The 26,870-nt window shown below is 59.4% G+C and overlaps 1 protein-coding gene across 2 annotated transcripts; it reads right to left on the bottom strand.

Moving 5' to 3' along the window:
- Nucleotides 1–26: 26 nt before the first annotated feature.
- On the bottom strand, nt 27–24,971 carry TECPR1 (tectonin beta-propeller repeat containing 1). Of its 2 annotated transcripts, XM_004774958.3 has the most exons (25): nt 24,862–24,971; nt 21,102–21,426; nt 20,433–20,615; nt 20,033–20,155; nt 19,472–19,597; nt 17,501–17,675; nt 17,292–17,395; nt 15,099–15,200; nt 13,675–13,820; nt 11,199–11,719; nt 10,917–11,062; nt 9,944–10,099; nt 9,319–9,468; nt 9,045–9,202; nt 8,020–8,147; nt 7,033–7,135; nt 5,834–5,930; nt 5,686–5,765; nt 4,790–4,846; nt 4,208–4,385; nt 3,744–3,879; nt 2,800–2,892; nt 2,075–2,181; nt 1,802–1,921; nt 27–1,605 (listed from the first exon to the last, which is right to left on the bottom strand). In XM_004774958.3, exons 2-25 carry the CDS (start codon nt 21,324–21,326, stop codon nt 1,444–1,446), a joined length of 3,576 nt encoding a protein of 1,191 aa, XP_004775015.2. In that variant the 5' UTR covers nt 21,327–21,426; nt 24,862–24,971; the 3' UTR covers nt 27–1,443. The 2 variants fall into 2 exon arrangements, with proteins under 2 accessions (XP_004775015.2, XP_044931050.1); XM_045075115.1 differs by lacking the exons at nt 27–1,605; nt 1,802–1,921; nt 4,208–4,385.
- Nucleotides 24,972–26,870: the final 1,899 nt, after the last annotated feature.

The following is a 26,870-nucleotide window of genomic DNA, read 5'->3' as shown; positions in this document are numbered from 1 at the left end:
GGTAGCAATAAAGAAATAGCATGTCCTTTAGGCTCCGTTGTGAGATTTTATTGAATAAAGCAGCCAAGGAATCAAGACGGTTCGGTGATGCTGAGCAGGGAGACGGTGCGCGCTCAGCAGCGAGGACACAGTCACCCAGCTACGGACAGCAAGTCACCGCAGGATGACAGATCGCTGCTTCAGAAGAAACCCGCAGTGCCCACCCGGAGACCACCTGACCGGTGTGAACACCCAGGACGGCATCCCCAACCCGCATTCACACCTCCCGGTCGCACCTCCACCATTCCCGGCAAACGCAGAGACCGTCAGCCCCCACCGGTGCAGGAGGGGACCCCACAGGAAACCTCCTTCTAGTTAGCCTCTGCTGACAAGCCTGACCCTGCAAGATGGGGTCAAACACACGCCTGACCCCTCCAGATGGGAGTTCCGGGGAAGGCTGGAGTCTGTCCGTTTTTGTCCCCAAATGAGCAGAGGCCAGCTTGGGCTCTGATGGCCTCCAGGCAACGTGTCTGGTTGCAGGAAGCACATGTGAGGCTTCCCCAGATGGGGCCGTCATCACATAAGCAGCAGCAGTGAAGGGGCGCCTGGCTGGCTGAGCTGGTACTGCCTACGACTCTTGATCTCGGGGTTGTGGGTTCGAGCCCCATGCTGGATGGAGAGATCACTTAGAAATAAAATTTAAAAAAAAAAAGAAAGAGAAGCTGCAGGATGGGAGGTGCTTTCCTACCGGTCCCGGGTGGGGAGGGCTCCTGCCCTGGTGTGGAGGGCTTGGGGCTGCGGCCGGCACACCCCATGTCCCCACAGCCCCGCCCGGCTGATCACAGAGGGAGCAGCCCCCAATCCCATGGTGGGGGGGGGGCTGGCTGGGGGCAGATGTCAGCATGTTCTGTATGGACAGCTTATGCCAGGACCGCCAAGGGCTTGTGCCCAGCCAGGAGAAAGACCCCTCTCCCCAGCCTTTCCTTCCAAGCTGCCAACTCTTAACTTTTGAAATTTAACCGTAGTTCCGCATCTGGCTCTGAAAAAGCATTCCAGAACAGGGCAAAGCGGCCCTGAGTGAGCCCCACAGCCATTTTCGTCGGGAGGTAGGGGGATCTGTGCCCTGGGGTTTCATGGGCTTGGCTTCCCCGGAGCAGCATTCCTGCGGGGCTCTAGGTTCCCTTTCTTAAAAGGCGGGAGGCAGAGTGGGAACGGACAGGTGGGAGTGAAGTAGCCCCCAGCCCACTCCGTGGCCCTCCTTGCAGACAGGGACCCGTGCAGGAGCGCCCACAAAGCTTCACATTTCTGGGCTGGTTCAGCCAGTGCCTCTGAGGTGGCCGGGACCTCCGGCCAGGTTCCCTCCAGGATCCACATTCAAGATTGGCTCAGATGGGAAGGCTCCCGTATCCACCTTGATCCTTAACACCTGCGTGAAACCTGCTTCAGGTGAGGGGGGAGGTGGGCTCAGCAGCAGACGGGACCATGGGCCTCGTGTAGGGCTCCAGCCACCCTCGAGGGCGTGCTGGGAAGGCCCGGCTCCCCACTCCAGTCAGTGGTTGTCTCCTGGGACCTGCTCCTGAGGGCTCTGGTGGCGTTGGCCCGGATGGTGATGTGATCCCAGCCCCCCTGGAAGGAGAGAGCCTCGTCAACCATGGCTGTTAGGGGTTAAGGGGAGAGACCATGCTTCCAGACTGCAGGAGATCAAGGACCCCTGATGGGCTCTCTCTGGGGCCTCCCGCCCACCCTGACAGCAGGTCCCAGAGCATGCGGTGTGACCACGCCACCCCGAGCCAGGTAAGCCACCCCACATGGCTTTGCTCACCCCAATGCCGTAGTCCCAGCCCTGCCCCATGGGCTCTCGAGGCTGCACGCCTGTGCGGTGGCACACAGTTCCGCGGCTCATGCTACGGCTCCCCGGGACCTTGTCGGCGATAATCCAGACCTGAAACACAGACCCAGCGAGGGTCCAGCCCCCATCTCCAGTGGGACTGCGGGCACGGCACGCGGAGACCGGAGCAGGAACCCTGAGCACCCCAAACCCCCAGAGCAAGCGTCCACCTTCGGCCCCTGGGCCCCCAACCCTGAGCACCCAGACCTGGTCCAAGGGCCCCACGGACACTCGGCACACGTTGTTGGACACGTGCTCCCAGCTGGAGCCCTGCGGGTAGCTGGGCGTCACCCCCTGGCGATACCACAGATTCCCTGGAGAGAGAAGGACCCAGAGTGTTGGGACCCCGTTTGGGGTCTGGCTACGGAGACAACGGAAGCTGTCCCCAAACTTCCTGGGGCTCCTGCCGGCCCAGGAAGAGAGAGAAGCCAGGGCCGGGGCCAACTCTACCCTCCCCACACTGGACTCGGCCTGAGCCTCATAATCGTCCCGCTGTGCTGGGCTGGCGGCGTCAGGCTCTCTCTACGCATGAGAAACAGAGCACAAGGAATTCTTTAGACAGATACAGAGAACAGGGTCTGGACTCAAAGCCCTGGTTCCAGTCCCAACTCTGCCCTTTTCCTTGCTTTGCTCGTGGTGACGACAGCCACAAAGCAAGAAAGGGAACTGGCAATAGCCCTGAGGCATGGGCAGGTGACCTCTGCCAGTCCCATGCTGCCCGGGGGGCTCCACACCGCAGGCCCCAGGCCAAGCTGGCACCCCCCACCCAGCACAGCTTGGGACAGGGACTTGTTCGAGACTGACGGCCTCTCATGGTGGCTTACAGAGCTTATGTGTCGGGGCCCTGGGGCTGGCCAGGGTCTCGTCCCACTGGGGTGCCCAGGGAAGCCCTTGTCTCCCCTGGGGGCCACTGAGGCTCAGAGACAACTTGCCATTTTCGTCCAAGGCGTACACCGCCGTCTGCCCCACGGACACCTGCTTCAGTCTCTGCTTGGGAGGAGACGGGATGTGGTACCAGCAGTCCCCTGCGGCACAAGGTGGGACTTAGGGTGCAGCCGGGCGACACCACACCTGCCATCCCCTGTGCTCGTGGTTCACGTGGCCTCCCCTGCAGCTCGCAGGCTCAAGAGAGGTTTGGCCGGGCTCTGTTCCCAGGCCAGCCAGGCCACATGCATGTCACAGGGCCCGGTGTGAGCTGAGAGCCAAGCAGAGCAACCCCCCAACACCCCACCTCGCCCAGGGCTCTCAGAGGCCATGGCAGGAGAGGGTGGGGTCCAGCAGCATGATCTCGGAACAGGGACACCAAGGTGCTCAGCTTGGCATGGAGTAGACAGTCTGTCTCGGGGCCACTAGGCACCACCATGTGCAAGTTCCTGTCCCCATGTGGAGGGCAGCACCTTGCAAGCCAGCACCCATCCGAGCGCCCCTGTACCAGACACCGTCTGGACATCCGACACTCAGTCAAGAACAAGCCAGCATGGCCTGCAGCCCTGAGTGGGCAGTAGGCTAGGTGGGGCCATCCCAAGAGGGCATCCCAAAGGGCAGGACATGCAAGTGCCCACAGACAGCAATACCCTGGGCTGGAGGCCGGGGCTGGTGCAGGGCGGCTGCAAGGGACCGTCCCATCGCCGGGATGACCACCCCCAGTCAGTCTCAGCAGGAGGGGGTGAAGCCTCTGTGGAGTGTCCTCGCTCGGCCCCAGGGCCTGGTCCACAGGCAGCACTCACTCCAAGCTTGTCCAGCTGAACTGAACAGGAGACCTGTCTTCCTTCCCCGCTGGAAGCAGAGGCACATGCAGCCTCGCTCTGACCAGCCCCAGTCCCCCCTTGTCCCTACTTGCAACCGGCGGGGATCCACTGGGAGGGGTGGCACTCACCAGCCGGTTGGGTGGGGGACACAGAGCCCCGGTAGAAGGCGGAGCCATCCCTGGCCACGGCCCACACCTGGTGGCAGCCCCCGATGGAGACGGAAGTGAAGGGCTGGTCCGTGCCCACGTGCAGCCAGGAGGAGCCCTGGGGATGGGAGCCCAAGGGGGACAGTGAGGCCTGCCGGGGCCCAGCCTGTGCCCCTCCCCCTGCCCAAGGTCCCAGGAGCTGGCAGCTCCGCACACCAATCTCACCCTCAGCAACAAGTGCCCACACAACCCAGTGACCCCCTCAGGCCTCATCTAGTGCCCGCCGGTCCCAGCGACTGTCCTGGGCAGGCCCCGGGAGGCCTGAGCCCAGCTGGACCGCAGTCCAGAGTTCTCTTTCGGGAAGAATCTGCCAGAACCTCAGGAGGGCCCGGGGCCTGACAGGTGGGCGGACCCAGTGGCCCCCCGCCCGGAGGCAGGGTGCTCACCGCGGGGTTGAGCTCCGACACGCCCAGGCGACACAGCACGTCCCCCTTGTCGCTGACGGCCCAGAGGGCGATGTGCCCACTCCTGTCGGCACCTGGGCTCTCTGGGATGATGGACACGTCCCCAAGGGCAATAGGGGCCACCTCCAGCCAGGGCCCACTGGTCACCAGCTTACATTTTCTGCACAGTGGAAGAGAGCAGAGCCTGGGGGTCTGATGCTTTGGCAAGGCCCCTGCTAGAGATGCGCAGGTGGGCAGCAGGCCACCCGTTGGCCCACATGGCCTCTGCAGGCCCCCCTGGAGGTCTGGAGAGGAGCCGCACCCTGCCCCACCCCCAGCCAGGCCTCCCGTCCTGACCCGCCTGTCCTGCTCTGAGCACAGCCTGCCAGTGACATTTCTCTTATTTGTTCTTGCAAACAAACTTTCAGAAACCAGAGAGCGTTGGGAGCCCAAGGGCATTTCCTGGGCTGACATTTACTTTGATTCTCTTTCCCTCTGCTTTTCTCCCACGCGGACTGGCCCAGGAGGGCCCCGTAGGAAGGGCAGGCCCACAAGACCCAGTCACCATGTCACTCTGGTCTTTACCTGGCCCAGCACCTTCTCCTGACGAAATCCTTCATGGTTTTGTACCCATGATACGAGCTGCAAGAGAAAGAAGCCGGAATCAAGACCACTTTGTGGAAGTTCCAGAAAGGGACCCTTGTCTGCACACACATTTTTTTCCACTCATTAGGGGCAGAGCCTCCGTGTGAGCCAGAGTGCGCTCCACAGGCAGCAGGGATCACAGGACACGGGGTCTGCCTGGCCGGGGTCTCTGGGGCGCAGGTCTCCCCGGGATCAGGGTCTCCAGGGGCCAGGATGTGGAGGCTGCCGGGCCAGGGTTCTAGCCCTCCCCACCACTGGGCCCATGAGAGCCCTTCTGGGGAACAGCTAAGCTGAGGCCAAGACAAGGGGAGGGTCAAGTGCAGGAGGCTTGGCTGTGGCTGGAGGGGATGCCTATGGGCTTGCCCGTCGCAGACACCTGGCTCATCCCTGGGCCTGGGCCTGCTCAGAGACCCTGGCTCGGGCTCCCACAGCTCTGGATTTCCACGTGGATATGACTTATGCACCATGAAGGGCCTACTGCCCACCACGGCCTCCCGGCTTGGTGGACCTGTCACCCACTTGTCCCTTTGCTTCTCAGGACGGCGGTGGCCTCATTCCAGATCCCCCCGAACCTTCCTCCAGGGCAAGAGGGACACGGCAGGGCACTGAGGGAGCCTCGGCTGTCCTCCCTAAGCCTGCCGCTGAGCTCTAGGTGTAGCAGGTGTGCTGACCTGAGCTCATCTCTTGGGCTGGCTCCAAACCCTGCTGGCAGCCGAGGTGGGCGTACAGGGGTACAGGGGTCTGCGCCTCGGCTGCACCCGGGTACTGGCAGGGGCCGGAGCAAGCCGGGACGGCAGGGCAGGTGAGGGCCCCTCCTCACGTGGACAGACACTTACGCAGGGAAGTCACTGGCATACTGCCACCCCTCCTGGTCCGTGCCCCCGGGAACGCTGAAATCCACAGACCAGTCAGAAACCTGGAGGAGAAGAGGGTCAGCCAGGGCGGCCCCCAGTGCCAGCCCCGGCCCCGCAGCCCGGAGCTCACCCAGGTCCACTGCAGGGACGGGGGCTTCGTGCCAGCCTTGGTGCACTCGTGCAGCCCCGACGCATCACTCCACATGTACCGGTCCGTGGGCAGACCCCTGTGGTGGACAATGAGGGTGGTGGGGTGACTTGCAAGAGGAGAAGACCGGCCTGCACCAGCTGGCGACGGACAAGACACGAGCACCTAGGACACCTGCATCTCCAAGGGGGTGAGGGGCAAAACCAGAACTGCCCCAGGGTGGGGACAGCAACCTGCTGACCTCCCGTCACATGGCAGCCCGGGTGGCACCTGTGGCCAGGCCACCCACCCAAGAGCTGAGAGCCTGCCTCTTCCCCTCTTACAGGTTGCTGTGCCCCCAGAAGACGTTGGAGCCCTATCCCCGGTAGCCGTGAGTGTGACCTTACTTGGAAAGGTCTTTGCAGGTAGTTGAGTCAGAATGGGGTCCTTAGGGTGTGCCCTAAACCAATACGACAGTGTCCTTGCTGAGTTCAAATTTCTCAAAGAGAAAGTGATGTGAAGACAGGAAGGACATTGCCCCAAACCAAGGGAGCTGAGGCCCCCAGGAGAGAGGCTGGGAGCGGACTGTCCCTCACAGCCCCCGGACAGACGTGGCCCCGCCCACACCTTGATTCCAGGCTCCCCAGCCTCCAGGACAGGGAGAGAATGAACGTCCACTTTTAGTCTGCCCAGTCTGTGCTTGCTGACCACAGCCTAGCCGACCTGGACACTCACAGAGCGACAGGCCCCCCACGGTGTCGGGCAGGTGGCCACGGGGCTCGGGAGGCAGGGGCTGTGGCCCTTGGTGTGCACGCTCTGCAGGGACCAGAGAGCACATGGTGGCCCTGTCCCTCTTCCGAAGGACTGAGGAGGAAGTGGGGAGCTACACACAACCCACGTCGAGGTCTCTGGGATGTACTTTGGCACCGTGTACTAACTGCCTCAGCAAAGCTCAAACCCTGACTTACTGGGGTGAACAGAGAAACCCACAAATATTTACACACCAGGAAATCCTTCAAGCCGCGAGGGTGACACTGAAAGATCACAAGTGATCTCCCCATCCCAGATGGAACGGAGCTCAGATGAGCTGGATCCCCCTCGAGGACCCGACAGTGAGGCCACCACAGACCAACTTTGTGTTCCTGTCGAAACCTTGGTGGCCTGGGCTGGACAGGCCCCCAGCTGGCGCCTGAACCGCTCACCTGCTGGAGTAGCCTGTGACGGGGTTCCAGCGCTGGTTCTCGTAGATGTAGACACATTTCACGTCCGACTGCGTGTAGATGTTACTGGTGCTGCTGGCCAGGCCTGAGGGGAGAAGAGGCTGCCGGCTGGGGATTCAGGGTTGCGTCTGAAGCCCTGAAGGCCGCAGAGTGTGGGTGGGGAGGGCCAGGAGAGAGGGGTTCACGGGCCTGGCTTGGGGTTCTCGCTGTGTGATTATTCTGGGGTTGTAGACCCTCCATGAGAAGACCCACCAGCTCCTTCCTTATTAACACTCACATAACGTCCACCAGCCCCAGTCTCCTCATTTGTGAAGTGGAGACAAACTTAATTCCTGCCTCATAAGGAAATGAGGAAGATGTGCAGTTCCCATGGTCTTAGTGGACCACAGCTGGTTCTCCAGGACTGGCTGTCCCTCAGTGTAGGGCATGTGGGCTGTGGCTTCAAACATTCTACTTGAGAATCTGCCTGCATTTCCCAGGAGGAGACACAGGACCTTGTTTCCTAGAACTTAGGGAGCCAACAAGGTCTCATCCCAGAAGGCATGACCCAGGGGCTAGAATTCAGGCCTGGGAATCAGGACAGCCAGGTCGTGGGGCTATTCCAATGTGCCCTGAGGCATCATCTGTGAAATGAGGGGCTGGACACAGTGGAGGCTCTGGCAGCTGCCTTTCTAGAACCTGCAAGGCCCCCAGCTCAGCTGTGGGTGCCCAGGAAGGCGCATTGGAGACCAGGCCTGGTCTCTGGGCTCTCACACCTCGAGGGTTGGCTCTGGGACCATCCTCTGTGGAGGCTGGCTGTGGTGAAGGTCACCTATCAGCCTGCTGTCAGCCGAGAGTCAACACTGGGCCAGTGGCTCCAGAGTGGGGCAGGGAAGCCAGGCAGGATTAGAGGAGGGACTGGCCTGAGAAGGCTGTGGGCCGGGCTCGGGGAGCTGGTCCTGCCGGCCTCTGCATCCAGGCCGTTCTCACCTTGGAAGCAGCCTCCGCCGTAGCCGCCAGTGTAGACCCAGGCCGTGTGGTCGTAGCCGATGCCCCACACCACACCCCGGCTGTTGGCCTCCACCACCCGCAGGTGGCCTCCCACCTGCCGCCAGAACCTGGAGCGAGCGGAGAGAGGTCACGGAGACGCCGCACACCGCGCCAGCCTTCCGCCTGCTTCCGGCTCCGTGGCCTCCCTCGAACATCCGACTTCGACTCCTCTTCGGGCTCTGAATGGTGGACTTTATTAAGGCTGATGGCACCTGCCTGGTTTCCCATCTGGCAGTGATTGGAACTAATACGCCCTCAGAGTGGGTGCAGGAGACTCAGGGTCGGCGGGTGGGGGCACCGAGCCAGCGGCCCGTTCCACACGGCCTCTGGGATTCTGGGCCTGGAACGTGGGGTTAGAAGGCAGGGCCGTCCCATCTGGATGAACCACAACTTGGGTCAGCACCCTGCGGGGTGATAGCATAGCCTCCCAGGGGGGCAGGTACAGGGTGCCACCTGGGTCACCCTCCCGTGTGCCCAGGTCCTGCCCACTATCCGCGGAGGTCATCTGACTTGTCTATCCGGGTGCTGGGCACCCAGGGCCTCAAGTCTCACCTATGTTCTCCCTCATCCTCAGGGGCCTCAGAGGGACCTAGGGGAAACCCTGGGTCGAATTGGGAGCACTGTGTCCCCTCCTGGGTCCCTATCTGCCTTCTCACCCTGAATGCCAGATGCCCCAGAACAGCAGCACCAGCATCTGCTGATCTGCTGCAGGTGACCTCATTCTATCCCCTGCCACCTACAGAGCCACCTCCCACCTCCCCCAACTCACAGCACCTGCTCAGGGTGCTGAGATGTGCCTGAGCCCTGCCAGGCTTCTGGCCCCACCCCCCAGGGTCCTCTACCAGGCCTGGGAAGACTCAGGCCCTGGGAACCAGCCAGCCATTCCTGTGGGAACCTTCTAGAACATCCCTTCTAGAAGCAAAGCTCTGGTAGTCCTGAGCTAGTCCGGCGCACAGCTGACTCACATCTGGTCGCAGGGCAGCCTGTGCTCAGAGGCCTCCAGGTCTGGGCTAGGCTCGCTCACGAAGATGTCACCCTTGCAGGTGATGGACCAGATGGCCTGCGGGGAGGGGCGGCCATGGACCCTCCGGCTCTCACAGCAGGACAGGTTGAGCAGGGCAAGCTGGTGCGGGGAGAAGGCCGGTCAGCGCTGAGAAGGGGGCCGGCGGCAGGCCCAGTCCAGCCAGCCCCAGGACCGCTCTGCCCTTGGAGCCCGGCCCGTGGGTCACGTGCGCTCACCCAGTCATTCATGTCCTGTTCGGTGGCGGCAGCCAGGCGCACAGGCCACCTCTGCCGGGTCCTCTCAGGCGTGTAGAGGGCGAAAGAATGCTTAGTCTCATTGAGCACGGGGACCAACACTGTCACCTCGTTGAGGAACACGTGGAGGTACTGTTTACGGAGGATGGAAGGCAAGCTGTCACCAAGCCAGAGGGGGACCTGTGGGGCTGGAGGCACGGAGGGCCTCTGGGTAAAGCCTCTACCGCAGTAGAGGGACAGGGAAGGCCTGGGGTGCCCCTGGTTCCAGAAAGCGAGTCCTAGGGGTCCGGGGGCCTGTGGGTTCGAGACGGCTCTGGGACCAAGCCTGCTCGTCAGGGAAACCTAGCTCGTGAGCAAGTGCCTTAGTGACATTCTTGACATCGACAAGACACTCGAGAACCCAACTGACCAGATTTGAACCCCCGTGGGAAGGGCAGAGGGGCTTTAACTCCCCAAGCCGACAGCCCAGCGACTGTCCGCGGCTCCGTGAGGAGGAGGCCAGCGGAGGCTGCAGCAGGGGCCTCCATGCACTGGCGGGCCACCAACCGCACCCGCTGTCCCCACGGGCTAGCGCTCAGCCCCCCTCCACTGGGAGCCCCCCACGCACCTTCTTCTCCTCGTGGACCACATAGTAGATGAAGAGGATGCTGTCCCGAGCCCCGTCGAGCCCCGTGAACTGCTCCAGGGCCACGCGGACGTCCACCCACTTGTGGGGCTTCCAGTCACACCACCACTGCAGGGCCCCCGTCTTCACCCACACTGACTGCGGCACAGGCCCCAAGAGCACAGGACAGAGTCACAGGGAGGCCGGCGGGGCCCCGGACTCCGGCCCCATGCGCACCCAGCTCCCTAACTTCCCACTAGTGACCAAGGTGGAACTCACACTCAACAGGCCCCTGAGCCGGCGCTGTCTCTGCACACCCTCTTAATTCTCAAACACCTGTGGGCTCAGCACTGCTACCGCATGCTCTAGATGGTGAATCTGAGGCTTGGGGCTGGGGGTGGGGTGGTCTGTGCCTGATCCAATGTCACCTAAGAAGTCGGTGCCAAAGCTGGGGCCCACACCTGGCCTGCATCTGGAGGCCCAACACTTCGGGGCCGCCAAGATGCTTCTGCACCAGCAGCTGAGGCCCAGGGAGCCATGTTTCTGGCGTAACTTGCGCCCCCCAACCTGACTGTGGGCGTCCAGGAGGTGGGCTCTGCCTAAGGGGCTCCAGGCCAGCCCTCAACCCTGTTCTCACTCATCTCAATCAAACGCCACACCCTCTTGGCTCTTGGGGGCCCTTCCGGCAGCGAGGGGAGGACAGCACTCCCCTCCCCACGCCTCCCACTGAGGCTGGTATCTGGGTCCCAAGGGCCGAGGCTGTGCCTGGAGCGTGATGGGGCCTGAGTTCTTCAGGATGGATAGACTCATGTCTTCATCCCTGAATCTACAGGGCCTGGAAGGGACAGCTTCGCTCCGAGCTGGGCAGACAAAGGAATGGACGCGTCTCTGTCTCTTCCACCTCCCCTTTGGGACAGTATACTGTAGGAGCTCAGTGGGTGCCAGCTGAAGGCCAGTGCCTCCGGGAGCTGCCCACCTGCTCTACGGCCTGCTCGTAGTGCCGGAAGTGCTCCAGCTCCCGCTTGGTCCTTTCCGTGAGCTGCTGGAAGATCTGCTTCCGCCAGGCGGCTGTCTGGGCCGGCATGATGGACAAGGAGTGCGTCTGCACCGACGGGGACAGGCCTGCAGGCCAGCAGAGCCTCAGGGCAAGGTGCCCGGCCCACCCACAGATGGGCAGCAGGCCAGGGCTCTTTCCTCTGCTCCCCCCACCACAAGGAGCACCCTCTGGGGTGCTGGGCCCCCAGACACCTGCGCTTACCCGACTGGACGGTGAACCACTTGAGTACAGCATGGGCCTCGACGGCACAGCCTCCTCCTGAAACCCAGGCCCACAGAGGGTGGTCATCGGCCCCATAGGGCTCCTCCAAGCCCAGTGGGAGGAGCCCCAGCGAGGAGAGGCCGGTGGTCTCTGGGAAGCCAGCAGCCGAGTGGCCGGGTGCTCTCTTGGGCTCCTTCAGGTCAATATTGGTCCAGGGCAGTTCGGCTGGGCTGGAGGCCAGGCCAGGGCAAGGCTCGGGCCCAGAAGTCTGAGTGGCGGGGCCAGGCTCGGGCCCAGAAGTCTGAGTGGCGGGGCCAGGGACCTCCACGGCACGCTCCGTGGTCCTGCCAGTGCCTGGGCCTGAGGCCGAGCTATCCCTGGAGTTCCTGGGACTGTCCACAGATTCTGCAGGAACAGGCTGGTCAGGCCCCAGTCTGTCGGCTTCCAAAGAGGCATCCGTGTCGCTCGGTGCACAGGACTCACCACTGCCTCTTACCTCGTCGCCAAAGAAGCAGCCAGCACTGGGGACAAAAGGGGCAGACCCGTGACCCCTCGAGGGAAGGACACGCGCTGCTGCGGGCAGGCCTGCCTCATCCATCGTGACCCCGACAACCCACAGCCATGCTGCGTCACACACACAGGGACAGCTACCTCCCAGGAAGCTGGAACACCCAGGTCGCAGCCCAGGCCGATCACGTCATTTATCTGGGGCCGGACACCTGGTGGTATTATTATTTTCTTAACGTGGCATAATACATGTGATATAATATTTTACCATCTCAAACGATGCGGCATTAAACACACCCATGAGGTTACACAGTGACCACCACCACCTTGTTCCAGAACTTCGTCATCACCCCCATGTGGAAACCCTGTCCCCATTAAGGAGCAGCTCTCCATACCCACCCCCCACCCCCACTTCCCCACCTACTAATGTGCTTTGCGTCCCTATGGATTTGCCTCTTCGGGACACTGCATATAAATGGCAACGCGTAAGACACGGTCTCTTGTGACTGGCTTCGCTTGCTTTGCATGATGAGGTCAAGGTTCACCCCTGGTGTAGCGGGGATCAGTACATCCTTTTGTTGCCGAAGAATATTCTGCTGTACGGATATGCCATGTTTTATTTATTCATCTGCAGATGGACATCTGAGTTGTCTGTACTTTTTGGCTACTGTGTATAACGTCCTCACAAACATTCATATATGAATTTTTGTTCTGACATCGGTTTTCCATTCTTCTGGGTATAGATCTAGCGGGGTGAGTGCTGGGTCACGGGGTCGCTCTATCTTTGCCCTTTTTAAACTGAGTTGTCGTCTTCGTGTTAGCTATAAGAGCTCTTTATACAGTCTAGGTACTGGACCCTTGTCAAACATGGGTTTCACAAATATTTCCTCCCATTCTGTGGATTGTCTTGTTCTTTTCCCAATGGCGTCCTTTGATGCAAAAAGGTTTTAATTTTGATGAGATTCCAATGCCTCTATTTTCCCCTTCATTTCCGGTGCTTCTGATGTCGTATTTAAGAAGCCATTGCCAAGGGTAAGGTTTGGCGTCAGTAATTTTGGAAGCTTCTCAGCTGATTCCAGTATCTGAGTACCTCCAGCTGAGAGCCTAAACCCTCAGGTTAATGAGGAAAGGCCAGCCTGGCCAGCCCCCTGGGCGTTCAGTGCAACAGAGTCAGCTGGGGGAGCAAAGGGATGTGGACTGGGGTCTGGGGGTGTCCATGCTACTGTGGAGCGCTGTCCCAAGGGCCCTTGAGCCACTGGACTGGGTAGGTAAGCACTGCGGGCTTTCAAGGTACAGAGCTCCGGCATTCGCCAACCGCACCCCCCGCAAGACGCTAAGTCATCTGCCTGCTGTTCACGCCCGTGGGCAGAGCCGGGACTCATCCACACTCTCGACACACATGGCTCTCAAGGTATGGTCCTCAGAGCTATACCAGTGGGCACACCTAGGACCGTGCAAACAACGCAAAATCTACTGAATGTAAAATTCTACGGAAATAGCGGCTCTGGGGCCGGGATCTGGATGTTGGTGCGGGGACAAGCCTTCTTGGCGCTTCTGGTGCATGGCCAAGTTTGAGGTCCCTGTTCTAGACTAGAGAGACCCTCTGTTTTCTTCTCTGCTTTCATTTGACAGACGGGACTTGGTATCTTCCTCACTGAGAAGCCTTTTCTCTCCCAGACCTTGAGACCTCAGAACCAAAAGGCCAGCGCTGTTCAGGGACAACCCCGGGTTCCAACATGGACAGACACCCCACCTTCACCCACCTGCCACCTCCTCCCTGCCCCCAGCCTGCTCCCAGAGGCCACCCTCAGGCCAAGCCCCGACACCATGCACAGGGAGGAAGAGACCTCATAGGGCCCAGTGCCCCACTGCAAGGCCAACTCGCAGCCTCCCCCAGATGCTGCCCACTGAGGCCACCGATGGCCCTTCCCGACCTGTGTCCTCCGTGCCCTAGTGCCCCTGGGATCACCTGAGGAGACTTGAAGAGCTACCAGAGTGGGATCGGTCACTCTCTCGGCTGGCGACAATAGCCTTCCACGTCTTCCCGCTGAGCTCACTCTGGGTGACACCCTGGCGGAAGTACACGGCCCGGTCCTCACAGCCAATGCCCCAAACCTAGCACACAGAGAGGCACGGCTGGGTCAGAGGCCAGCACAGACCTGAAGGATCCCTGGGCGTCCCTTTGGGGGTATGGGGGAGAGCACCCCAAGGCTGGAGGACATGTCTGTAGATGCAGGCAAGCATCCCCCCCAAAACATGCAGTGGGGGCGTGTGTGCACCCACGAGTGTTACAGCCGTGGGGGCTGAGGACACGGGTCAGCGCACGGGTCAGATGCAGGGAACAGACACTGGAGATGACTAGGGGAGGGCACAGCACCAAGCTCAGGAGAAGCGGGGACCCTGTCCTGGCTCCCCGGCCTCAGGCAGACCCTTTTGGGCTGACAGAGCCCAGAGGAGGTGGCAGGGCCGTTGGGCACTGTGCTGGGACAGAGTCTTCCTGTGTCCCCATCTCCTGTGTAGCCTCCAGTGGGAAAAAAGCTGCTCCCCAAGGGAACCCAGAGAACAGTTGGGGTCTTTTTAAAGATGCAAGAGAGCCTCCTTGATCCTGACTTCATTTTCTGTGAGAAAGGTGGCTGGGTGGACAACCTCCCCTTTGCCTTCGGGTGCTGAGGAAGGAAGGTGTGCTGCGCAGCTGATGGGCCCTGGCCTGTGGGGGGTGCCTAAAGGGCCATGGCCTGCCCAGCGCGGTCCCAGGCGGCCTTGCTGGAAGGGCTGCAGTGTCTCCATCATTGGGCCGTGGCAGGCTGGCCTCCGTCCTCAGTCCCCGGGCACACCAGCCAGCACCCCTCTTGCCCCTGGCTGCCGTGCACCCTGCCAACGCGGGTGGGTGGGGGGACCATGTGGGGGCACAGAAAAGGCCAGCACCCCTGGAAAGAGCTTCTAGGGCAGTGCCTTGGGAAAGGAGTCGCCTTCCCACAGGCAGTCTGAAAAGCAGCCAAATGTCATCTCTGAGGCCGCCACGCTGCACAAATATATGAGTGACGTTCAAGAGATGCTGCATCTGTAAAACTGGGAAGATCAGTTTCGTTCTGTATTTCCTGAGCTGATTTGGTCCAAATAATGCTCGACAAAACCCTTCGGGTCTCCGGGGTGTGTGCCCCCGGTCTGAGCTCCCCACCACCGTGCTGAGCATCCTGGGGGAGGGGCCTGGGACGAGCCAGTCCTTGCAGGCTGGGAGCCCGAGGAGCAGCTGGGGCACCCCCCCACCCCCATGCTGGAGTGGGGCCTGGCTGGAGGGGGGCCCCAGAGCGGAAGGCCCCACTCTGAGACTTTTACTGGGGGTGAGCTGCTGACCCCGGCGGCCGGGTCCACGGCTCAGCGTCCCGGGCACACCTGGTCGTTCAGCCCCACGTTGACCATCATCATGTCTCCGACCATCTCGATCCAGCTGGTGCCACAGGGATTGTGCGAGTTGACACCTCTTCGGAACCACACCTGGGAAAGTCAGAAATCGACAGGCCCCCGTGGAGGGTCACTGAAACAGAAGATGGTTTTCAAAGGCTCTGGAAGAACAAATGGATAATTTGGTCCTTCGGTTCAGGCCACGAAGGAGCACAGCACATCACTGAGAAACGAGATGTGACCTAGGTCCCTCTTCCCCACACGCCTGCTGCATCTCCCTCTGGGCTTGGCACTGTCCTACACTGCTGAGGGTCACCTGCCCTTAGCCATATCTATCCTTGTGGCTTCCTGTCTCTTCTCTGGCCCCTCCAGGAGATAAGGCTGCCTGAATCTTTCTAGAATGTTCTACCAATTTAGCACCTCTTGGCATCAGGCAGGAGCAGCAGGTTATCAGCTGTCTGACTGCACATAGAACCAGGAGGTGGGCAATGTCTGCATCTCTAATGCAGACACTGACCTTGTGAACTTGCTAGTGACATCTCTCCCCCGTGGTCCTCTATGCAGTCCCCATCTTTGCCTGATGCTTGGAAAATGCCATCTAGTCCACTCAAGCTTGGCTCTATGTAAGATAATGGCCTGGGGGCGCCTGGGTGGCTCAGTGGGTTAAGCCTGCCTTCGGCTCAGGTTGTGATCTCAGGGTCCTGGGATCGAGTCCCACATCGGGCTCTCTGCTTAGCAGGAAGCCTGCTTCCCCCTCTCTCTCTGCCTACTTGTGATCTCTCTCTCTGTCAAATAAATAAATAAAATCTTAAAAAAAAAAAAAAGATAATGGTCTTAACGACATTATTTAGAAAAACCATTTTTTCTAAACTTATGACATTAATAACCTATTTTGGAATTTTTTGATATGTGAAATATATGAAAATAGCTTTATGAAATCATCTCTTCAAGCCTTTTTTGGGGGTGCCTGGCTGGGCACTGGAGCATGCAATTCTTAATCTTAGGGCCATGAGTTTCAGCCCCGTGTTATGTGTAGAGATTACTTTAATAAAAAGGAGGGGGGGTACCTGAGTGGCTCAGTGGGTTAAGCCTCTGCCTTCAGCTCAGGTCATGATCCCATGTCGGGATCTCTGCTCAGTGAGCCTGCTTTCCCTGCCTTCCTCTCTGCCTACTTGTGATCTCTCTCTGTCAAATAAATAAATAAAAACTAAAAAAAAAAAAAAGATAAAAGAAAAGGCCTGACATTTTTTCATGCTGACTTATAAAAATACACACAATCCAACCAAATTTCCCTCAAGCCTACATGTGGCCCCGTGGCTGACTCCCCCACCCCAGCCCCTGCTGTGCTCCCCACAACTGTCCTTACCCACTCTGGATGGCCACGTGAGCAAGACCCCAGCAGTTCTGAGGCTGAGAGGATCACACATTTTTAGCACTCGTGTTTAACCACAGTTCCTGAGGCGGGTTGCAGGGAGGGGACCAGTTAAATGAGAAACCCTCACATCCCTTTTATAACAATTTCTAGACTGCCTAAAATGTCTCCTTGACCCAAAGAAGGTTTGCACAAACATTTGGCTGAAGACTGAGCAAACGGCTCAGGTAAATACGACAGTTCTGCTCCCTGAACGCGTTGCTCTGAGAGAGGCTATGGCCTTGTGGGAGGTGGATGGCTTCAGGTGACCTGAACTGTGGGCTCAGGGACCTTCTGCACGGACAGAGACTCAGATGTGTGGGGGAATCCATCCCCCGGGCATGCTAGGGGATGCCCGGGAGGGGAGGTTAAAGAGACCATGGAAACAACCTGAAATGTGCCTATTTTATTGGACTTTCTTTGTTGATGTAAAGTGACAAGCAAAGGGACAAATACAGTTAGGAGAGCATTTCAGAAAGTTGGCATCTGACTCTGAAATGTCATTACCTACTGAGTGAAAGGGTTGTTCTGCACTTGGTACGGGGTTCAGGCATACGGTAGAAATCACCAAGGCCTTCAAGCCCAGAAAATGGACAGTGTTAGCCTGGATTTGTCCTACGGGGTTGAGACCACACTTGTAAGAACAAAAAAAAACTGCACAGCCCTGAGTCTGATTCCCATAAGGGCCAGTGATTCCTTTTAAGAATAAGAAACAAAGGAAGCGAAGAAATTAAACAAAGCCCTTGTCCCAAGCCCCAGGGACCCCATCTTACTTTCCGGTCCTTGGTGATAGCCCAGACCACGCTGACTCCCACGGAGACGTGTACGATCCCGTTTTCAGAGGCGGCGGGAGGCTCCACTATGGACCAGGAACTTCCTACCCAACCCCAGAAGAAAGAGCGGGTGGCCCCCATCAGCCGGAACGCTGGGGAGAAGCTGGGCGTCCTCTGCCTCTCCCTGTATGGGGTGTAGGGCTGCCCACCTTTGGGATTGTTCCTGTTGATTCCTTCCCGGACCAAGGCCTGCCCCTCCCAGAGCGTGACCCACAGGAGGTCGTGGGGCCCACAGCTGATCTGCACCGCCTCCCCTGGGGTGTCCACGAGGGACCACGATGAGCCTTCAGGGTTGGGGTGGCTGACGTCCTCTCTGTACCACACCTGGATGGTGAAGAAACCCACAGCAGGGTCAGACAGGGTCCAGCCAGGGCTCCGGGACAGGAAAGCTGCCCCAAGCTGGCTATGTTTGCTAGTGTACACCTGAGCCATGCGTAGAGTCTTAGGGGCCAGAGGGCCCTGACTGTCCAGACTTGCTCTTCCTGCCCTCACTGCCATCAGGATCCTCATGCCAGATTAGATGTCCCCCGCCCCTCCTGAAAATACGCAACCCTGGATTTCAGCCATCCTGGGAGACAAACCCCTTTGGATCAACTGCTTGCAAGAACCCCTTCCTCGTTCACCTAGGGCCTCAGTGAGACCTCTGGCCCCAGCTTGGTATCCTGTGCCCCCTAGTGGTGATATACTCTCAGCACACCGTCTCCAGGGAAAGTGGGGTCCTTGGGGGTTAGATGGGAAACCCCCAAACCATGGGGTTTCATACAAATGTTTAAAACGTCCACTTCTGTTCCCCCTTAACCTGAAAGCAATGAATATAATGACATATTAAGGCTGAGCCACCTGAACATGTTGTCCAAACTGTCTCGCGTCACCTGGAGGGGGCTATACCTTGGTGCAGGAGGCTGGGGGACCCCCTCCCAGACTGTCTTCACACAGGGGACCACGGCTTCCTTCACCTCACCCTTACAGACCACACTGCAGAACCTGGGCAGCCTCCCTCTGGTGGTTTGGGGATCCCCTCTCTTTAGCTCTCCCTGGAGCCCAGGGCCCTAGTCATAGCTCTCAAGGTCCCCAGGAGTGGCGTGGGGCGGCCGTGGCCCACAACCAGCGTGCAATGACCGCGCACACTGCTCTCACGCTCCTGCTCTCCTCTCTCTGCATCCGGGGTGGGCCCAGCCCCTCCACGGAGGCTCTGTTCCAGGCCAGCCCCCCACCATCCCTCTGAATATCTCGGAGAAAACCCACAACTATGGCTTGACCTAAGCCCACGCCAAACAGGACCCAGAGGTAAGCCTGATTAAAACCTACTGTGTCTATTCTGAAGCCAACCAGAGAATTTGGATGAATCTGTGGTCAAATGTACTGGACAGATGAAATCTGCTCTAACACTATGGCTAAAGCGTTCAGTCACCAGCAGGCAGGACCACCGATGCTGTTCCTGACATCAGGGGCTGGCTTTACTCCTTAGTTCATGAACTCCCTGACAGAAGAATCTCCTCTCTAAATATCCATCCACCCACCCACCCACCCACTGACCTCCCCTCGACCCATCGCCCATCCATCTACCCCTCCCCCCACCTACCCAGCACCCAGCCATCTACCTACTCACCCAGCCAGCCAGCCATCTACCCACCCATCCACTTACTCATCCAACACCCATCTGTCCACCTGTCCATCCGCCTAGCCATATGTACATCCCTCCCCCCCATCCACAATACCATTGGAGACTGCTGTGTGGAAGCCACAAGAAGGGAATAGGCAGGGATCTCAGAATCTGAGGAGACACTGTGGATGGCCTCTGAGCTCAGGATGAGCACTGATCAATGCTCTGGGAGCTCAGAGAAGGGACAGGCCAGGACCAGGCATGGGTGGGATGTCTGGCAGGAGGAGGACCACAGGACAGCAGAATTCACAGGAGGCGTTATTGTGGGGACCCCACTAACATGCCGCCTCGCCTGCGCAGGGTAGTACCCGTTGTAAGGACACGAGGTGAGGAGGGCAGCCCGCCACGTCTCTTCCCCCTCCCGCAGGACACCTGAAGACCAGTCTCTCCGGGCCTGCCTGTGGCCAGCCTCCCTCAGCCCCCTCCCATCCTAGGCACAGGGGGACACGGGCCTTACCTTTCCCTGAAGAGACACAGCCCACACGGACAGGCGGCCCACAGGCTCGTCTGTGATGTCCCACCCCCCCACAGAGAGGTCATTGAAGGGGTCAGGCAGTTGCTCGGGGTCATCCTTTGAAGGGATCTGAAACGAGGTGCGGCAGAGGCCGTCAGTCCCTAAGGGCACCTGGCCAGTAGATGGCACTGTTTCCCTCCCAGGGGACCCCTCCCTCCCACCTCCCAGCACGCTGGGCCCACAGCTGCGTGACTTCACAGAGAAGGCAACATTAGGACAAAGAGCTCCTGGCCCTGGGTCCCCTCTGTCGGCCACCCGGCCTGGGCCACTATCCCCGAGGAGTCACTACTGCTCCAGCCTGGAAGACAGATGTCCACATGCAAGGTCTCGGCTCTGTGCCCTGCAGTGGCCTGACTGCTGTGACCCCTCTAGAAGGGGGCCGATCCCAGAACCCGGTCCTGTAGTGTAAGGCCTCCATGAGGCTGGCTGTGCCCGTGCTCTCTGGGGCGACCCTCCCAGCAGGGGCCTGGCTGCCCCACCCTGGGGCCCCGCCCTGGCGCAGACCTTGGCCCAGGCATCTCGGGACCTGTATCTCCTATACCGAATCCACCGGCGCCGCCGCACGCAAGAATTCCACTTCTTGTCTCTCGTGTAGGTGGCGGGGAAGTCGATGGCATATGTCCACCCCTGAAATACCACGCGGGGGTGGGGGGTGGGTTGGAGGGGGGGCTCTGTAAGGCTCCTGGGGAAGGACAGAGCCGAGGGAGGTGGGGAGCAGGGTGCGAGACAGGCAGGGAGACAGTGGTACCGCCCGAAGCGCCCAGAGTCACCTGCCCCGAGCAGCAAGCGGGGACATGCAGGGTGCTGGCAGAGCTGGGGCGCTAGGGACAGCACGGGGGGACGGGTCCAGGCCACAGCACCCCTTCCCCACAAGGGAGCCGCAGTGGGAACCGGATTCACCTACCCCTTTCTCAGTGGGTTCCCCTCCGAAGTTCTCATCCACATACCAATCCGACTCCCACTCCCAGTGCCGTGAGGGCAGCGCCACCCCATCTAGTGGCCGGTGCTGGAGTCCACTCACGTCACTCCACTGCCAGCGGTCGCTTGGCAGGAACTTCTCACAGAAGCCGCCCACGGGGTTCCAGCGCTGAGGACCGGGAAGCCGAGACAGCCCTGAGGCCTGAGGCCTGCGGCCAGTCCAGGGTGCTGGGGACCTCTCTGGGGTGAGTGGGACCCCACCACGGCGGGGGGGCCTTCCTGCTCCTCCTTCCAGGATGGAGAGTGGGCAGAGGGTCTGCCCAGAGCTCAGGGATTAGAGCCTCCCTAGGCTCGTCACCAAGAGCCAGGACTTGGGCATGGCTGCCAAGGGCAGAAAACCTGCCGCAGGACACAGAGCCCTAAGGGGCAGGCAGTAGAGGTCAAGGTCCTGCCCTAGGCTCCTAGCAGCCCACCCTTGTGCGGACCCGGCCAGCCTGCCTTTATAAAGACCCAAGGAGGGCCCTGGCCCCAAAGACCCTGAACACTATACAACCCGGACCTCAAGCGCGATTAAGGACATGAACGGCTGGGGTGGGGCGATTTCCTTCCCAGAGGACCGGCCCAACGCAGCCCCCGCAAACACACGTGACCCTACCTGATTCTCATAGGCCTCCTCCCGGCGGCGGATGGGAACGTCGCTGGCGCACACATAAACATAGACCTGGTTGTCGCAGGCGATGCCCCAGCAGCACTGCGTGGTGGCGCTGACACGCTTGAACTCCAGCTGACTGTCCTTGCACAGCTCCCAGTACTGCCCAGCCGTGGAGAGCGTGTACACCTTCCCGAAGAGATCCACAGCCCACAGCACCGAGCTGGGCATGGCCGCGGCAGCCGAAGGAGAGCCAGAGGCAGGAGGCCGGGGGGCAGCTCCCGGTGTCCACAGTCTGGGGCAGGTTTCCTTCTCTGTTCTCGCCTTCCCTCTAATCATGGGCATTGTTTTCAATGCACAAAAATGTACAGAGGGAAAAAAAAAATTGTAACGTTCCAAGCACCTACCTCCCCAAATTTAATGGGTGTCACTATTTGGTAACATTTCCTCCCTATCTTTTTTGTCAAAAGAATAAAGGAGACATCGCAGATTTAGTTCAGTCCTACACCCATCGCTGCCTTTCTGGGAGGCCTCTGCCCCATAACGAGCAGTCCCCTCATTTAGGCTGGTCCCACGGGACCATGGGACCATGGGATTGTCACAATTCCATATAGGTCTGGCACCCTGGCCAGGTCCTGTGGAGCCCTGTAGCTGCACGGCAGGGATATGGGGGTCCTGTCTTCGACCTCCTTGGGGGACCACCTCCCTCCCTACCCCTCCCCACCTGCTCCTTTTTCTCTCCTCTTCCTTTCTGCTCTGTGGGGCTTGGCAAGGGGACTGATAAGTTCTATCACTGGCCACGCCCACACCTCCAGTGCTGCCTGTGCTTGGTGCTCCCCCCTGGGGCCTGATTCCTGGAGCCTGACTTCTGGTAGAGAGAAGCCTCCTACCAAGGCAGGACCACAAGTTCAGAATCTCAGCAGCAAAACAGAACAGCTGAATGACACACGGTGGCCTGGACCCGGGTGGGGAGCAGTGAGAAGCGCAGCCTGACACTGCCCCAGGGCCAGGAAGGAGGGAAGAGCTGCCGGGAGACAGACAGTGGCAGAACGGGTGCCTCGAGGCTGCTGGGCCAGGCTGTTCAACTCCTGCAGCCCAACCAAGGCTGTGGGTGCTTGGGACAGCAGGACGGAGGCGACGTGGCAGAGAACAAGAGGGACTGCTACAGGCACATAGGCTCTTCTGGAACAAAGCGCGTCTTACAAACACCAAGAAGAGCGCCGGCTGGGGAGGAAGGAACAAAGGGACGAGGAAGAAGGGAAGCAGAAGGAACAGGAGCCAGGTTTTGGGAGACATCCCAGAACCCTGACCTCTCTGGCCTGGCACCTAGGACTGGTCAAACACATGGGAAGTCACAACACCAGTCTTCTGGAGCCATCTGAAAACCGGTACCTGCAGCCAGATGGAAGAGCTGGTGTGTTGACCCCAAGACACCCGTTCGCTCCTGCCTGACCAAGCCTGGGGGGGTCCACTCTCCCCATCTGGCAACTACATGGTGGACCGTTGGCATCTAGGTCTGGGCTCCATCCCTTTCTGGAGCCAACTAACCTCTCTACACCTCGATTTCTTAATTTGTTAAAGGCAGAAAAGAATACAGACCTACTTATGAAGTTGTAAGAATGAAGTGAGGTAGGGGCACCTGGGTGGCTCAATGGGTTAAAGCCTCTGCCTTCAGCTCAGGTCATGATCTCAAGGTCCTAGGATGGAGCCTGCTTCCCCCTCTCTCTCTAACTGCCTCTCTGCCTACTTGTGATCTCTATCTGATAAATAAAGTCTTTAAAAAAAAAAAAAAAGAATGAAGTGAGGTAATGTAGGTATGGAGCCTAGGAAAATGCTGAGTCCGCAGCAAGAACTCTGAGTTATTGGAATTGTTTTATTACTTGGCACCTGCTCTTAACAAACTACTGCTGATCGCCCATCCCTTAGAAAACAGAAAAAAATCAAATCCTTCTCTTCTGCCTGAGTCTTCAGCCTCTTCATTTCTAAAGCACCTAACAGTACTCTGCATGTAGTGGGCGGTCACCCAAAGTGGACTGATAATCATTACCGCCTCCATCCGCTGCTCAGATGGAAATACTGCCCCAGGGAAGCTGAATGACATCAATGACTTAAGGTTTAAAGTGAGGTCATGATAGGTGGATAGGTATGGGATAAAACAAGTACTAAGATCAACAGCAGAATTTAAGTGGTGGGCGTAAGTGCACTTGGGCGACATGGTAGGCTTACAATTCTTTAAACTTGGCCATGTGTTTGAATATCCTCATCATAAGCTGCTGGGTGGAAAAGGAAGAATTTGGGGGTGAAGGGAATTGGCTCCTGCGATGTCATGTGAATATAAATCTACTCTTCAAAGCCATCTCTCAGGTCAGAGTTCACCGTACAAGAAACCAATGAAGTCAGGCTATCTCTAGGTTGAGTTCAATGAACAGCGACTTTCGCTTACTTGGTACACTTCCCTTCAGAGAAATGACTAAGCACTAATTTCCATATAGACATAATTGAATCTTTCAGGCAGCTAATTGCAGAGAAAGGACAGGAGGGGGGTTATGTCTGCAAACTCACTTCAGAGTGGACAGAAAGGCACCATCGCTTCTCAGCTCAAGATGACAGGGGTGAACATTCTAGGCCAGCCTCACCCCTCTTCTTGCCAGGATGCCACCCCAGCTCCCCATATGCCACTTCCTGGCTGTGAGGTGACCAATCCAGGGACACTGGGGTCACTAGGTCAGAGGACTCTTGAAAGGGAGGTTTGAGCATTAAGTCCCATGATTCTGGGATCCTGGGATTTCCTTGTTTTGTAGAGCTAGGGTGAACACTTCCCAAGAAAGCAATCCTGGGTTCATGGAGAACTTCAGTACAATGAATTTCATTCAGCTGGAGCTTCAGTCAATCCACGAAGAAGTCACCTGTTCACCACTGTCAGAGCCATCTGCCTTTCTGCAGGGGTTTACTAACAGATTCCTTCAGAGACCAAAACGTACTCAAGAGACGGTGAGGGTAGGGGGAGTAGGACCAGGGTATGGCAGGACCAAGGGAGCTCCCGAACCATTTATTCCCCTGAGTCTGCCTTAGGGCTCCTTCCTGAAAGGTTTCCTGTTGGTTTTTCTATCACACCCTGGCACTCCCACCCCTTGAGCAAACAGAGAGCCCTGACTTCGGATGGTCGCTTACGGTCTGCCCCCTGCGGGGGCTGTTGGAAAAGCGACATCAGGGTCCAAAGACGCGGGAGAAAATGGCAGGAGAAGCTCGGTAGTCGAGTCCTTCCCGAAGCAGGCAGGGTCCACCGGCCGCACTGGGCAGCAGATGCCCCGAGCCGGCAATCTGGGGATGAACCCCACCCCATCCCACCCCGCATCATCGCGGGCGGGTCAGCCTGGTTCTGTGCACTTGGGCGACAGGTGGGGCCCCTGCCCGGCCACCAGTGGCACAGAGGGAGCGCCCGGCCCTCACCATCTGCCCGTGCTAATCCCACAAGCAGATCTGCTCCTGCCGCTGCCTAGGGGAGGGACAAACGGGCTCCTCGCTGCCCGATCCTCTAAACCCGCAGGCTCTCAAAACCCGCTCCCCAAGTCACTCCACGCCAAGGCTGGAGCGGGGGCGTCACCGGGCGTTCCGAGGGACGGCGACGGCGCCCCGCAGGGTGTGCAGGAAATCGCACGAGCACAGCCTCTTCCCACCAACGCAGCGGCGGGGAGAGGAGGACCCCCTGCCCTCCGCCGCCCCAAGCTGTCCCAAGAGGCCGGGGCGCCCATCTCACCGCACTCACCTGGGAGGGCGCCCGGCGGGCGGGGTCGCCGCGATCGCTCGTCCGCGGCCGGGCTAGCGGGTCGGCCCTCCCCGGGCGGCCGTGGCTAGCGGGCGGGCAGGAAGCGGCCGTGAGGCCCGCGCCCATTGGCCGGCCTCGCCGTGACGCAAGGCCGGGCGCACGCGATTGGCTGAGGCGCCCCGCATCACGGGCCCGCCCGGGGGTCGCGCGCCCACCCACTTCCGGAGACGCCGTGGAGTAGGCGCCTTGGCCGGCTGGTGCGGTGTGGTTTGTGCACGCTGTGGGGACCCAAGCGGGCTCGCAGACCACCGACGCCTCCAGAACCTCCCAGAGACCCCCTGTCGCCCCCCAGAACCCGACCCGTCGTCCCTTCAGGACGGGCCGTCGTATCTCAGAACCCGGCCTGTCGGCCCTTCAGGACCGGGCGGTTGTACCTCAGAACCCGGCCTGTCGGCCCTTCAGGACCCGCCCGCCAGCCTTGGGTTCTCAGGACGTAAGGCGAGGAGAGGGCGGCCGTGAGGGGCCCGGGGGGGGGGCGGCACTGTGGCAACCGGAGGCGGGAGGAGGCGAGCCGGCGGGCGCAGGTGGACAGGTGTCTAGGTGCTTCCCCTTGTGACTGACGTGTCGCCCTCGAGCGCACAGGCCGAAAGCTTTAATCTTCTTGGGAGAATTCCTCCAGACTCGTGCTTCTGCGAGGACGGCATGGTGTGGCGGCAACAGACGCCGCTGGTGCCAGTGACAGGACCCCTGACGGGAGGTGGCCGGCCTCGGACCCAGTGCGAGCCCAGAAGGGAGTGCTCTGCCGCCTGCCGGCGCCCATTCCGTCCCTCAGGCCGGGCATCCCGGGGGGCCACCCTCCCCACGCCCCCCCGCAGTTAGGAAGGAGAAGAAAAACCAAACAGGACACGAGGCTGATGGCAGGCCAGGGGCAGCCGGTCTTAGAGGCCGAAACAGTGTGGCTTGGACCTAGTTCCCCTTCCTCCCGCTCTGGTTCTCGCTCTTGCTCCTTTCTGAGGATGTAGACCAGCGGCAGAAGCCTCCCGGGGGCCAGCTCCCCGGGGTGGGGGCGGGGCGGGGCGGGGGTGGGAGGCGGAAAAGCCTCGGAGTCATCCGGGATGGTTTTGTGGTCTTGTGTGTAGCCTTCAGTGTAGCTTTTGTGGACTGGCTTAGTCTGGTGTTGTGGGTTGTCAATGCGCTGTGTGTGTCCCCCTGAAAGTCATGCATGGAAACCTTCATCCTCAGTGGGATGCTGTTTGGTGAAGAGGCCTTGGGAGGGGGGTGGTCATTGGGTCATGGGGGGTGGTCCCTCCTAAGAAGGTAGCACCCTTATGAGAAGAGACAACAGAAAGGCGCACGCCCCGTCCCCTTGTGAGGATACAGTGAGAGGGTGGCTGTCCACCAGCCAGGAGCAGGCTGTCACCAGATGCCAGACCTGCTGGCGCCTGGGTCTTGGGCTTCCAGCTTCCAGAACTTTGAGGGGTCCGTGTTTGTGGTCTCAGCCCCCCAGTCTGTGAGGTTTTTGTTATAGCAGCCCCAGCTGACTAAGATCCACAGCAGGAGGGTTCAGTGAGACAGGGGGGCTGGTTCCTCAGAGGAAAATTAGGGTATATTTATTAGCAGGAGAACAAGTGGCTGCCAGACAGCAGAAGCATTAGTCTGGAGGTAGAGGGACCTGTGCACTGTTCGGTCGGTGACAGTTTGTAACCATTTCTCCTATCTGGCCTCAGTGTCCACGTTAAAAGAAGCGTTGAGTTAGGAGTGCTCTGTGGTCCTTGCAGAGCTCCTGTGCTGTGATGGAATTTAATACCAGTTTCCCTGTCAGACTCAGAGTCTGATGCAGTGGAACTTCTGGGGACCCACAGTCCTGCCCCTGCCACCACCCCCAATCCCAGTTCTTTCAGTCTTTGCAGAGCTGATGACCCTCTTCAGTTGTCAGGCGGCCTGCATTTTTCTGCCCTCGCCATAGCTTGTTCCCATTTCTGCACTTTTGTTTTAACCTTCGTTTTTTG

This window comes from Mustela putorius, unplaced genomic scaffold (assembly GCF_011764305.1).
Source record: "Mustela putorius furo isolate JIRA1106 unplaced genomic scaffold, ASM1176430v1.1 tig00000139_pilon_pilon_pilon, whole genome shotgun sequence".
NCBI classification, from domain to species: Eukaryota; Metazoa; Chordata; class Mammalia; order Carnivora; family Mustelidae; genus Mustela; species Mustela putorius.
The sequence above is the reverse complement of the archived record's forward strand: the minus strand, read 5'-3'. Positions and strand labels throughout refer to the sequence as shown.

Excerpts from the sequence above, each read along its gene's own strand:
- TECPR1 (XM_004774958.3), bottom strand. The coding sequence starts at position 21,326 with ATGCCCAGCTCGGTGCTGTGGGCTGTGGATCTCTTCGGGAAGGTGTAC. Across the intron at positions 2,893-3,743 it reads GTCCCCCACCCAACCGGCTG|GGGACTGCTGGTACCACATC; the intron begins GTGAGTGCCACC and ends CTTGTGCCGCAG. Across the intron at positions 2,182-2,799 it reads GTACGCCTTGGACGAAAATG|GGAATCTGTGGTATCGCCAG; the intron begins GCAAGTTGTCTC and ends TTCTCTCTCCAG.